A 14,119-nucleotide genomic window follows, 5' to 3' on the forward strand; every position below is an offset into this window, starting at 1 on the left:
GGGCAAAGGTTTTGTGGAGTGATGAAACAAAAATCAAGCTATTTGGTCACGCCGATAGTTGTTACATTTGGAGAAAGTCTGGTGAGGCATACAAAGAAAACAACACCATACCTACTGTAAAGCATGGAGGTGGTAATATCCTTCTATGGGGCTATTTTTCTGCTAATGGCACTTTACATTTAGTTCCAATACATGGTAAAAAGATATTGGCCAATCATCTGAAACTCTGCTACAAAACGTGGTTTAAAGAGCAACTGGACATTCCAACACAACAGCGATCCAAAGCACACATCAAAATCTACTTCAGAATGGTTAAAGAATAAAATCAAGGTTCTGAAACGGCCTAGTCAAAGTCCCGATCTAATTCCGATTGGGGGTCTTTGGCATGGGTTGAAGAAGGCTGTGCACATGAGAAGTCCTTGGAATTTGAAGAAACTGGAACAATTTTGCGTTGAAGAAATAAATCAGTGAAGAATCATGCCAAAAGCTCATTGAAAAATATTGATAGTTTAAAAGAGGTTATTATTACTAAAGGTGCCTCAACTAGCAATTCATTTCATTTTCCTTGTCAGGGTATGAATACTTTTGAATTACCGTTTTGGAGTTCTGCAAAAAAATTGCATTTCTTGTAACTTTTTTTTCCCCCTCATCCACAAAAAGCAAAACTTTTGCTAGAAAATATTTTTCCTATAATCATTTGTTTGCAATTTCTAGAAATCAGAAATTTCCATTGGGGTATGCAAACTTTTGACTACGACTGTGTATGTCAGACCTGTGGCTATAACCAGAATAAAGCTCAGCATAATTTGGACTACTGTGCACCCTTAGTGTATATGTATTCCTTGTAGTGTGTAACACAATAAGTAAACATTCATCCACATACTGAACTTTTTATTTGTAATTATTTAAACATAATATACCCAATACATATGAACCCAAGAGTGCCAATTAATGTTATTTGTGTTTTAAATCCACTCCTAAGCACAAGCTGCATTATTATTATCCCCCTGCTCCACTTACATTGAAGATCTTGAGAGTTAAAAGCTGTTGCTGGCCCTCTGTACTAAATCACTTAATGTGATGTAGGTCAGGTTAACTAGATTGGTCGAGCTGCAATCTTGTTTCGCAGACAGAGATTACCTAATGTATCTTTACCTTTTTTTGGTTGTTTAAACATAATTGTGAGAAAATAGTAACTAAACTTTTTTTGTCCTATAGATTTAAAAATGTTTTATATAGAAACCTCTTCCGTGCTTTAACGAGATGGGCAGGCCTGCAAAATCCAGATTATATTAAAAAAAAAGTTATTTTTGAAGAAAAAAAAATATATAAAACCAATAACAATTTATAGGGCAAATGTGGTATGCAATTTATACATTTTCCACAGAAATATATCCAATTCCTGGCGTTCCTGTCAGACAGATGTGCCCTCCTGGGCGTATTGCTACTGACACACACTTCACCGAAACAACACCACTGAAATGAGGACTTCAACACACACTTAAAATACAGAGAATAGAAATGTGTGGTAACTAAGCCAAGAAAACGCAATTTTGGGGACATTATATCAATCAAGACACTGGTTTTGTGTTACCTCAATGGATTTCATTAAATACTGAAAACAGGGTCTTTCCCATGCTGGCAAAGCACTTTTCTACAAGTGACACTGAGCATAAATGGTAGTACACTCGAAACTCCATAGTCAACCTTTTGACTACAGTATAGCATTTTTTAAACATACATTAGGCATTACATGACATGTCATTTGTTGCCAGTGGTAGAATGAGCTCTTCCCATTTTTCATAATTAATTTCAAATACCAGATAAGGAAGCAATTTGTTATCTTAGAACACTGCTCTGGTCTTAGGTTTAAATTAAACACACACACACTGTGCAAGTTTCAGATCACATGTGTACATGCATATATACAGGGGTCAAGCAAAACCTTGTCCTAGTTTAATAAAAACCTCACTGAGTCTCCAGTTACCTTTAAATAGTTACACAACCATTTAGAGTTCATACACTCTACCCAGCTTAAATTGTAGTATGCAACTAACTTCTCTAAACTGGATAAAAAATAAAATCATCAATGTGTGTATTCATATATTCATTTTATAACACAAAAGATGATAAAATCATAAAACAATTTATTGATATTTTAATAGCGCTCCATGTACAAGAGCACCACTTTAATTGCAGGCTTGTATAGGACAAAAAGTCTAGGACTATCCTTCAAAAAAAAAAAAAAAAAAAAAAAAAAAAAAAAAAAACACAAATCAAATCTGCGATCAGGATCAAATCTTTGTTGTCTAGGCACAACTATTCCTAAATGTGGTCCAACTTTATAGAACAGACTCTAGTGCAGGTACATAAAGCAATCAGTCAATAATTATCCTTCCAGCTTGACAGAATCCAGCATGGCTTGTGCTTCTTTGAACTCCTCCAACTCTGCCAAGTCTGCTTCATTTTCCTGTAATACAAACACACACATATCTAAGCTTAAACCCACTAATTGACTTATTCCCCGTTTACCATACTGTGGTAATCCCAATAAAAGGCTTACAATTCCTCCTTCTGTCAACAGTTCTGAAGGGGTACTCCACTGGACTGTACTGCTGAAAATCAACAACAATGGCATCTGGCTCGCTCGGAAATTCTTTCTGGGTCATTTACTGTACAGATCCACGACATTAATTTGAGTTTATTAATTAATTTATTAATCACTAATCCATTCTTTAGTTAATATTGGATTTGGAAACCTGATCTAATCTAAACAATAAGAAGCTTTAGATGTCATTGTAACTGCCATTGTACATCCCTTACTGTTTTATGGGGTTTGCAGTGTTTAGGAGATGGTCTGGGTTCTACTGCTCCCATAGTGAGTTAGCCTGGCTTTGAGCTTGTCTGGTGTACCACAAGGGCCAAGACTGGACAGCATTCCTCACTCTATTCGAAGCATGTGACATGACATTTTAACTCTGCAAACTCCATCTACTCTAGATAGATCGATTAAACAGACAGAGAGAGGACTTGGGGCTAACAGAGTTGAAAGGTTACACTGCCGCAATGTTAATGGCATGAGGGAGGCTTTTGTAATCCCGGCACATAGGATTCTCTAAACATGCTCAAAGCAGATGGAGAGAAAAATGATATCTTGATATTCCTGCAACAAAACCATTCAAGTGATTTCAAAAACCATAAAATCCATCCTCTTGCTTATTTGTATATATGTTTCTTAATCTTGGTTGGAGGACCAAAATTAGTTTTAGTTAAGTAAATGAGTCTATTAAGTTTCCAGTGGTGAATTTTAAAATATAATAATTACAATGTTATATATATGGTATAATATTCATATAATCTCTATATATATTAATATATATTGATATATATACTTGATTTAAAACAAACTGACTAAACACCTTGAACATTTGAACAACAGACAATAACCCTATCGTTTTGCTGAAAAGAGCCAGCTACATCAGATTTCAGTATATTTCATACCTCTCTCAAGGAAGCCATGTGTTTGAAAACCAAACACTGGCTGTGTTTGTAGCATCTTGATGCGATATCAACCATTTCTATTTTTCTAAACTTTGAATCCATGTTTATCATCAACACTCCCCATTATGAAATCTAATTTTTAATTATTTCCCCTATGGAATCTAAACAACAGGTTTTATTGTTGTAAAATGCAAAACAGGATTTAGCAGTCTGCCAGACAAATCTGTATCCTTGCTTTGCTTGCAATATTCACATATTTCTTACCTATACCTATCTATAGCTCTTTATCTCTCTATATATAAATAAATAAAAAGCAGTGTTTTAAACTCAAAGCAGACTGGAAGGCTAATGAACCGTCTGTAGCAGTGCTGGTAAAAGATACTTACTAATAACTGTGCAAGGTCTCTGCATGCTACTCCCAAGCGGCGCTCGCAATCAGGGATCATCATCTCGGACTCCTGCAAGACTTCAATCTAAAAAACACAAGTGGAATACACCAGTTACAGTAAAAACAATTGACAGAATACAACGAGAGTCTGGTGCTCATATTAGTACGTAGAAGGATAGATGCACAGATAAGCTTTCTTGTTGATATTGGCAACGTTTACTTCTTGGGACAGTTTTATTGGACAATTAATATGACTGACAGTGAAAGAATCCTACTGAAGTGATTAAGGAGGGACAGCAAGAAGTGGGATTGGTGTAACAAACATACACACCTGCTACTGGAGACGTGTTAAGCAAAAGCTGCAGCCTTGATCTCTGGATGGTAAGGTGTGAATCCAAGTGTATTTCCCCCAACTACATGAAACCTAGTTTGTAGATTTGACAACTGTGGAGAAGTACCATATATATATATATATATTATATATATATATATATATATACAGTTATACATGATTGTGGGAACTGAGCTTAAAAATGATTAGTTTAAGTACTAGTGGGGCTTGCAAAAGAACCACAATAATATAAATCTGACCAGGTCAAAGCACCATGTTTGCATTAGTTTTCTAAAAGGATAATGTTACGAGTTAAAACACTTTCAATACAATGTTACTATTTAGTTTGGTTTCCCTGGAGTATATATAACTTTTAAAACCAAAACTCCTTTGTTGCAGTACAGGCCTGTGGTAAGCAGCACATGCAGGTACAGTGCAGTAATCCAACAAGAAATAACGGACAAGCAAAGCATGGCTGAAAAGGTTTGTTTATTTTAATGCAGGGGTCTGATGACCAAACAGAGACAAACAATGATGGCTGGCAATACACAACGATGTGCATTGCACAGTAAATGATGATAGGTTGCAGTCCCATTTACAATAAACAAGTATCCCACAAGAACAATAATCGCAATGCAAATACCCAAACACAAACACTGTCACCTCTCCCAGCGAGTACTGTAGTGCTGGTCGTGAATTTACAATGTTATTTTAGTGAACAGTCAGTGCGTTATTGTCCGTGTTCTGTGCTAGCCGTGGGCGACAGCTCTAGATCATGTTTAGCCGTCTAGTCAAATACACAAGAAGATATAGACAGACTAACAAAAACAAACAAAACACTCACGTTCTTCTTAAATTACCGGTCCTTTCGGTACATTTGCATAACAAAAACAAAAAGAACAGACTGTGTCGCTTCAACCCCTACTTATACCGTCACTCATGACCCCTTGGTAAACGCTTGCAGCCGCTACACCAATCCGCGGCTGCCACATCATTTCCCTTCCAGGTCAATGAGTTAGTGTCCCGAAGCTCCACCCTTTTTCTAAATGACCGACTTCCTTTTAACCCTAGGAACGAAGTGTCAGGCCAAACAGTCCAGGGTACTCTGTTCCCGTTACTTAGCGCCCTCTCAGGTCAGGAGGGAGATTTACCACACAAGGTCACAAGGCCCTAAAGAAAGCAGAGAACACCTACATGGAGGACCCCAAAACCAAACAGCACTCAATCAGTGGAGAGAAAGGTTAGCACAACCTTGTTCTAGTAAGGATAGCATGAATGTGCTAACATTACTGGGAGAGAAAGTAATATCAATTAAATTTAGCCATATAAATATAAAACATAAGAAAAGTAAATAAAAAAAGTCCTGTTCGTGTTAATAATCACAGAAAACATGTTCCTATGCATATTTCTTACAGCTTTAAAAAGGTAATAAAGAAAAGCTGTGCTAAGATAATATCACACGAATAATTACTACATGAAAAATGTTATTGAGTTATTGATCACACCATGAGCTCGCTGCAGGAGGCTCCGTCTAAAAACGAAAGTCTATACAAATGGAAAGCAGAGATCAGCAGGTTCATATTCCTGATTCTTATCATGCATAAAAAGTTATTACTCAACCTTGCACAATGCATTAGGCTCAATATTATTCTCGCCAACCGCGCAGAATGGAATTTCTAAACTGGCACCCGCTTGAGAAGCACGCTTTAACCAGTCTAATCAGAACCAGAAATGACCAGATATTCTTCTTGTTTAATAGACTAATACATTATAACAAACATTCACCACCCCCCAAAAAAAAAAAAAAACAACAAACTCAATTCTGAATATGATAGTACATGCTTTTTGAACAGCAATAACAGCAACAGATGTATGATATATACAGTAAAGTAAATCAGGGAGATTAATTTATAAAGCATTTATTCTGGAAAGAGTGTGGTTTATTGCCTCATAAGCATCCTACTGAGATTATAAGCCATAATGAAGTACTGATTTGGTCAAAAGATTGCAGATTCATCTGTTCATTCTGAAAAAGATCAGTTTACTTAATCTGTCAAGTGCAGTCTTCTTAAACATCATAATACTCGAAATGGCATTTTAAATAGCATCCATATATATGCTAATTTCCAGAAGAGTATTTTATACAAAACACAGAAATAATACTGATGAAGAATTGTTAATACTGGTTTTGTTGTTTATTTCAGAACATTTGAGTGTGGTGCAGATTAGAGTGTGTGGCCGTCAGATTGAACTGAGAATGCCAGTCTGAACAGTATGGTATTTTCTTATGTTGTTTTACTTATGGAACATCCTGCATATCACATAAGGGTTTTTCACACTAGCCATTTTGAACACGAGATGAAACTGTTTTACTGGGGTGAACTCACCGCTGACAGAAAGTAGGGTTGAGAATTTTCAACCCAGGACAAAGCGCTCACCTTGGGTTGAAAAATTAAATGTGAATGCAACAGGGTAACGCTCCCCTCGGGTTGAAAACGCGCATGACACTAGCCAAAAACAAACGACAATGGGCAAGGTTCACAGCTCCCCGCGCAGGTGTAAATAACAATAAACAAAAATGGCAAGAGTGTTCTGGAGCAATGAGGAGGTCCGGGAGGTGCTCAGTCTTTGGGCAAATGAAAATATCCAGCAGCAGCTGGATGGAACAAAAATAAACTTAAAATTAGCATCCGGTATTGCAATTGTTGTCGTAGTAACCTAGAAAGGTCGCGTCTTGCATGGAACACACGCTGCCGGAACCTCCTCCGAGCTTGTTGAACACAAGCCCTCCTTCGCAAAATAATAATAAAAAAAATGAAAGCCATGTCGGGAGCCATGTTGGATATTTCCTCCCGCCACTGCGTTTGACATGAGTTGAAAATATGCAGTGTAACACGGTCCTGTCCAATCTTAACCTGAGAATTGCAGAGTACAGCAAATGTGAATGCATGCAGGGCTGAACACAGAGTCGAGTCACCCTGGGGCCACTCCGACTCAAGCTGGGTTTTGGTGGTGTACTGTGAAAAGGGTATTCGGGAACAATCACTGTTTCAATGAACTACCCTCTGTATTTGTGATACCCTGCTTGAATATGGAATACATGTATACTCTATATGTATTTAAATGTTTCTCCAGAAGCTGGAGAGGTGGGGGAAATCACTGTGATCATCTTCACTGCATTACAAAATCCAGGTTTCAGCAAAAGCTTTTAGCACAGACACATGCACACAATCCGGATTATTGTTTGGCTTCTAACAGTGCACACATGTCAGCTAAAAGGCAGCAGAATCTTTTGTGTCATTTGTTTCCATTACAACTGTATATTAAATGTACAGATTGTGGAAAGTGGAACTGGATGGCATGACACATAAGAATGTGACCTAAGGGGTTGTATGAACCAGTGAATCAAGACAACGAGCCAACAGGCAGAGAAAGAAATAACTGACATTATAGAGAAGTTCACAAAACACAAGCAGCTCAAAAAGGATTATTTTACAGGTTTTAGCTATTGAATACATAGAACTTCATATTATTTTCTTCAAGTAAATATCCATTTACTTTGTTTCCTGACAGCATCCATTAAAGTGAGTGACATCTGTGATTGCTGACGGTTATTATACATAAAGTAACATTTCATGTACTATACCATATATGTATATCAAGCAATGAATGGCAGGGGGTTAAAACAAATGTGGCCTCAGAACAGTTCGTTTTTGAACAGTACCAATAATCACAGATGGAAAAAAGCATGTCATACAGCCGTTTGGTAATGTGAAGACACTCTCAAAGTATCATCATTCGTGCAGCTAGCCTTTGAAACAAGGTGGTAGTACGGTCAGTTTTCTGTTTGTAAATGCCCACATACTGGACGCGTCATTTTTTGTACGTGTCCTTGTTAGAAAGTTATGTCAAATCCAGTAAGGCTGTCATGCAGAATGCTTTGAGCTTGTCAACAATACATCCAATATTTAAACACCTGACATATTGTAGGTGGCCAGTTACTACAGCAGCTGTCTATTTTTGGAAGGTATTTTACACTAGCCACCCATAGGCATTATATACTTAATGAATGATAGTAATAAAGTCATAGTGCTACATGTTTTGAAGGCTCATGTCTTTATTCAGCCAAGATCACACTTTGTAAATGTGCATTGCTGCATTTCTATGTACAATAGTTTGGTATCTTGGTATTTATGAAATGAAACATACCAGCCTTGGGAAAATAATACCAGTCCATGTTATTAAGGCTTCATTTGATGCTTTTTAAAAATTTTATCATAGTCTGTATTTGATTTTCAAGATTTAGATAAAAATAAAAAAAGTACCAAACATCAATAGTCCATTTCATTTTAAGATGCAGAGTCCTTCGTGATATGCACTTTGCAACACTTTCTGTGAAGCAGAAGAACGCAGTGAGACACGAAACTGAAACACATGCAAAACACCTAAAAACCCTTTCAATGCCTCGGAATGATCCCATCACCTGTGGATAAGGAAAGCCATAATAAAATATTGATTCTATCAAATGAATAACTATCACAATTTAAAACCCCTTAACCCTCTAACTTAAGGCATTTTAAAGTTTCAAACATTGATTTTTTTGTTCTCAGCACTTTGTACTTCAAATCAAAACGTGTGCATTTAGAGTAGCTGTCATTTATCTTATATTTTAGTGAACAGTAATCTCAGGTTCACATCCACTTCATTTTATGATCACAAAAGGTGAAAGAAAACATTATTTTAACCAGATCATTACACTAAAAAGATAACCTCAATGTTAACAAAGGCTTACACCTGCCCATGATGTGATTTGTGTGCTGTAGCATTATAGCTGCTTACATTGCTAACAACTCCACATATAAGATGTTGTTATGTAGGCTAGCTTTTTGCAAACATGTGTGTCACACACTTCAGCTTAAGTGGACTGTCACTCACATCACTGAATAGTTTGCTGTATAAATGCCATCTCACACATTTGTAATGCAATATTAAAGCTGTGTCACAACAGGAAGATGGCAGATGCGATAGATTTTATAGAGGAGTGACTCTCAGTGCTTAGTTGGCGTGTTTCACAAGGAACAGTCTCAAAAGTGATGACTATGTGGGCCATTGTAAAGAAATTACTTCCCTGCAGATTTCCACCCAAACTTCCCGGAAAGATCTGGGGGGAGCCAGTCGTATATCCATTACCCAGATACACGTCAGTCGTGTTTTACCGCCCTTGTATTAAGAATAGAATCAAGCCTCATATATATATTATATATACAGCTCTGGAAAAAATTAGGAGACTACTGCAAATTTTTCTTAAATCAGCATCTCTACATGTATGGCAGCCATTCCTTTCCAGTGTCTGTTGAATTCCAACACAGGCACACCTCATCTACTAAATGAGGTACTGATTAGGGGATCACCTGAACCAAATCTTATTTAATGAGGAAAAGTATAAAAACCACTCCTGTGGTCATCACTATCCTCTTGCAAAAGGACCAGCTGGATGGCAAAACAGTGCTAGTAGTACCTCAAAAGTAACTGGAATCAAAAAATAACTACTGACCATGCCCAAAGAGTTGAAAAGGAAAGCTTTGAGTGAGAAAGGTTCAATTCTGGCTTTACTGGCAGAGGGATACAGTAAGCGTCGGGTTGCTTCCATCCTTAAAATTTCAAAGACGGCAGTTCATAAGAACAAGGTCAAGCAGCACACATTGGGGACAACAAAGCTACAGACCGGCAGAGGGCAAAAACGACTCTCCACTGACCGGGATCCAACTCATTTGAATGTCACTCAGCAACCGTAGGATGACATCAAGTGACCTACAAAAAGAATGGCAAACGGCAGCTGGGGTGAAGTGCACGGCGAGGACGGTTCGAAACAGGCTCCTAGGGGCAGGGCTGAAGTCGTGCAAAGCTAGAAAAAAGCCCTTCATCAATGAGAAGCAAAGAAGAGCCAGGCTGAGGTTTGCAAAAGACCATAAGGATTGGACCGTAGAGGACTGGAGTAAGGTCATCTTCTCTGATGAGTCCAATTTTCAGCTTTGCCCAACACCTGGTCATCTAATGGTTAGACGGAGACCTGGAGAGGCCTACAAGCCACAGTGTCTCGCACCCACTGTGAAATGTGGTGGAGGATCGGTGATGATCTGGGGGTGCTTCAGCAAGGCTGGAATCGGGCAGATTTGTCTTTGTGAAGGACGCATGAATCAAGTCAAGTACAAGGTTGTCCTGGAAGAAAACTTGCTTCCTTCTGCTCTGACAATGTTCCCCAACTCTGAGGATTGGTTTTTCCAGCAGGACAATGCTCCATGCCACACAGCCAGGTCAATCAAGGTGTGGATGGAGGACCACCAGATCAAGACCCTGTCATGGCCAGCCCAATCTCCAGACCTGAACCCCATTGAAAACCTCTGGAATGTGATCAAGAGGAAGATGGATGGTCACAAGCCATCAAACAAAGCCGAGCTGCTTGAATTTTTGCGCCAGGAGTGGCATAAAGTCACCCAACATCAATGTGAAAGACTGGTGGAGAGCATGCCAAGACGCATGAAAGCTGTGCTTGAAAATCAGGGTTATTCCACCAAATATTGATTTCTGAACTCTTCCTAAGTTAAAACATTAGTATTGTGTTGTTTAAAAATGAATCTGAACTTATTTTCTTTGCATTATTCGAGGTCTGACAACACTGCATCTTTTTTGTTATTTTGACCAGTTGTCATTTTCTGCAAATAAATGCTCTAAATGACAATATTTTTATTTGGAATTTGGGAGAAATGTTGTCAGTAGTTTATAGAATAAAACAAAAATGTTCATTTTACCCAAACACATACCTATAAATAGTAAAACCAGAGAAACTGATAATTTTGCAGTGGTCTCTTAATTTCAGTAGTCTCTCTCGCTCGCGATCGATAATATAAAATTTAATTATATATATATATATATATATATATATATTATATATATATATATATATATATATATATATATATATATATATATATATATATATATATATATATATATATATATATATATATATATATATATATAACAAATGAATGCACTTGCCCGTCACACGTGATTTCCGACTCCATCACCAGTTTTGTGATACAAAGCCCATCTCTTCAATGTTACAATTTGTTTGAATATCTGTCGCAGCCTTCGTTTTCTTTTTTCTGCATGCCAAAATCAGTCTGAAGCAGCTGCTATTACAGACAATAAATATAACCGCTACCAAACCACACCCAAGTACTGACTACTCATGAATATGCATGACAGTGGCAACTTTATATTTTATCTTTTGGGAAATGATATTTTCATAATCATATTGTTCTGAATTAAAATACTTCTGTTGAAAATATGGTACTGTACCAACAAAACCAATACAGTACATCTAAATGGAAGCTTACTTATTTTAAAACAGCCTTTTCAGATATGTATTTTTGATATAATATCATTTTTGTGTTCCCTGAAAAAAGGGTTGGAACAGGCCAAAATGACTAACTGTCACTGAAGTCCATTTTTTTTTTCGGGTCGGATATGCGAGTGCTGATTGTAATAACTTTGTTTAAAATATTACATTTGTAACAGCAGTGCTTAAAGCTACAGAATGAATACCTGAAGTAGAAATTAGGAAGCATGTGTAGAAAACAAACAAATCAATCAGAAGAGCTACAGGGGACTCTAAATAAGAGACATCCTGGAAATTCTTCCTTATCCAACCGACAATCCAAACACACTAACGAGCAATGAAAATGTGTTCACAAACCACAACCCACCCTCATTAAAAACAGCATTGTTTAGCATTTTAAACATCTGGATCTTATTAGCTGCAGCAGGCAAATATTTACTGTCGTCTTGGGTATTACTTTACTTTCCTTCAAGCCTTAATACCCTACTCCACCTGAACTTCCTAGACTGTTATAAATGACTGTGAATGTGTTTTAAATCATAATCAAGCCATAACAATTTTGCTGCAGTTAATTATTTTTTATCAGAATTGTGCACAGCATATTTAAAGCAAAGGCAACATTAGCAGTTCGTTATTACCTTGCATTCATGATCAGTTCACAACTGTACCCCTTTGTAACACTTTATTCTGCATCAGCACAGTGTAACATCGCATATCCGACCGTCATGTAACCAACCTGATCAATTAACCACCTTTCTAAATAAATGAATATTAAAAGTAGGCTACGAGAGTAATGGCATCGGCAGCAAATGCAGCTTCCGCGATGGAAACAGAAAGAAAGCGTTCTAGCAATCAGCTTTTTGGCGTGTTCCCCTTTAAGAGAGGCGGGCTGTGAGCATGTCAGTCAGCTGCGTGTAGCAGCGACGTTTCAATACAATGAGAAAGCTTTGTGTTGTACAATGTTTATATGATGGCGCGCACGCTTGCACATATTCGCAGCGTGTTGTTGTAGCTTTTAAATGCATTTGAATTCAACAAAGCAAGCTTCATAAACACAATGCTTACTGGCCGTTTGTTTAAAGCAGCCAAAGCAATATTCAAACCGAGCTGCTTATCGGCAGTTGGCAATATTAAGAAAGAGGGCAATGTACCGTGACAGAGATATTAAGAAGGCAGAACCAGGGAGGCAGGGACTTCGAGTTAAGAAAGAAGCCATCAGTTGCAGGTTACTGTACATTTACAGTTTCTTTTGTGTGTGGTGGGGTGTGTGTATATATACTATATATATATATATATAATAATATAGTATATTCTATATATATATTATATATATATATTAATAAAATTTTTTTATATTTAGCTTTGCGTGGAGATGGCTTCTAGCAATTAATCTTGTTTACGTTTGCTTACTTTTAAAGAAAAAAATTCCCCATGCTTAAAGCAGTTTGCTTGTTTTTTGTCCAATAACCTATTTATGGATGTGTAAATGCCTTTTCTAGATGTTTGCAAATCCAACTTTTTCACATATCCGCCTATACCCCAGTCCATAGGAGGGCGGATATGCAACGTTTTGTACTACCAAACCCTACATACCATGCACTTTGAGATAGTGCTGCCTGTTTTAATTTAAAAGTATTAAGGACTTTAACAATGCCCTAAAATTTATAAACCTGATCTTTTGTAGACCAACAATATTTTTTAATTAGTGTTTAATTACCATTAGTAACCTCTGGGTGAACATCAAAATGACTAATATAGAGTAAATAAAAGGCAACAGATTTAGACAAGAAAAAAAACTTAGTAAATCGCGCACCTTTTACAGTAATGCATTTGGGTTCTTCACTGAACGATCATGTAACCTGTTAATTGTGCAACGTACTGCAGGCTTTGCAACTTAAAGCGACAACTTTATTTATTCTTCATTTCCGACAAGCTGAAGTACAGCCAGTGGTTCTGACTGGCAGGCTGGAAGAATCCAAGTTCCACATTACGAAGCAAGGAAGTTGAGATGTCAATCGTATGTTACAAATCATCATTGGCAGAATTGCACCATAATGACCTTGGCTAATCGTGCTTGTACTGTAGGAGTCTTTCTGATTCACGGTTACCAAGTTATAAGTCCCGGAGGTCCATATAGGAAAATTGGATCAATAAGGCAAATCTTAACATTGATATGCAATAAAAAAATACAGTACTCATTGGGGATACTCATTATCCCCACAGACATGTTAACCTGGAAATGTGTGCATGTTTTTATGAGGCTCATTCTTGCTGAAAGAATATGGCTTCAACTAGAATACATTTGTAGTTGTAGTGGGCATAGTATTTATAAACCAGCAGATTAGCATGTCTCACTGAATGATCTGTTGAAGTGGAACTACTGAAGGAGAACACATGATAACAGTGTGCAACACCAGCACCACTGACCGTATTCTGATGACTCCAAGTTGAACACTGAAATGGTTCAGAAGATGGCAACACAAAACTATGCATATTA

General features: G+C 37.3%; 1 protein-coding gene across 1 annotated transcript in view; it reads right to left on the reverse strand.

Annotated features, from left to right (window-relative positions):
• Window positions 1–1,167: 1,167 nt before the first annotated feature.
• The window catches only part of LOC121313611 (tubulin-specific chaperone A-like), a 24,666-nt gene continuing 11,714 nt past the window's right edge, over window positions 1,168–14,119 (reverse strand). Inside the window, exons 3-4 of the mRNA XM_041246327.1 lie at window positions 3,888–3,974; window positions 1,168–2,470 (exon numbers count right to left, since the gene is read on the reverse strand). Of these exons, the coding sequence (XP_041102261.1) occupies window positions 2,390–2,470; window positions 3,888–3,974 (168 nt within the window). The 3' untranslated portion in view covers window positions 1,168–2,389. The remainder of the gene's footprint in view (window positions 2,471–3,887; window positions 3,975–14,119) is intronic.

This window comes from Polyodon spathula, chromosome 1 (assembly GCF_017654505.1).
Source record: "Polyodon spathula isolate WHYD16114869_AA chromosome 1, ASM1765450v1, whole genome shotgun sequence".
NCBI lineage: Eukaryota > Metazoa > Chordata > Actinopteri > Acipenseriformes > Polyodontidae > Polyodon > Polyodon spathula.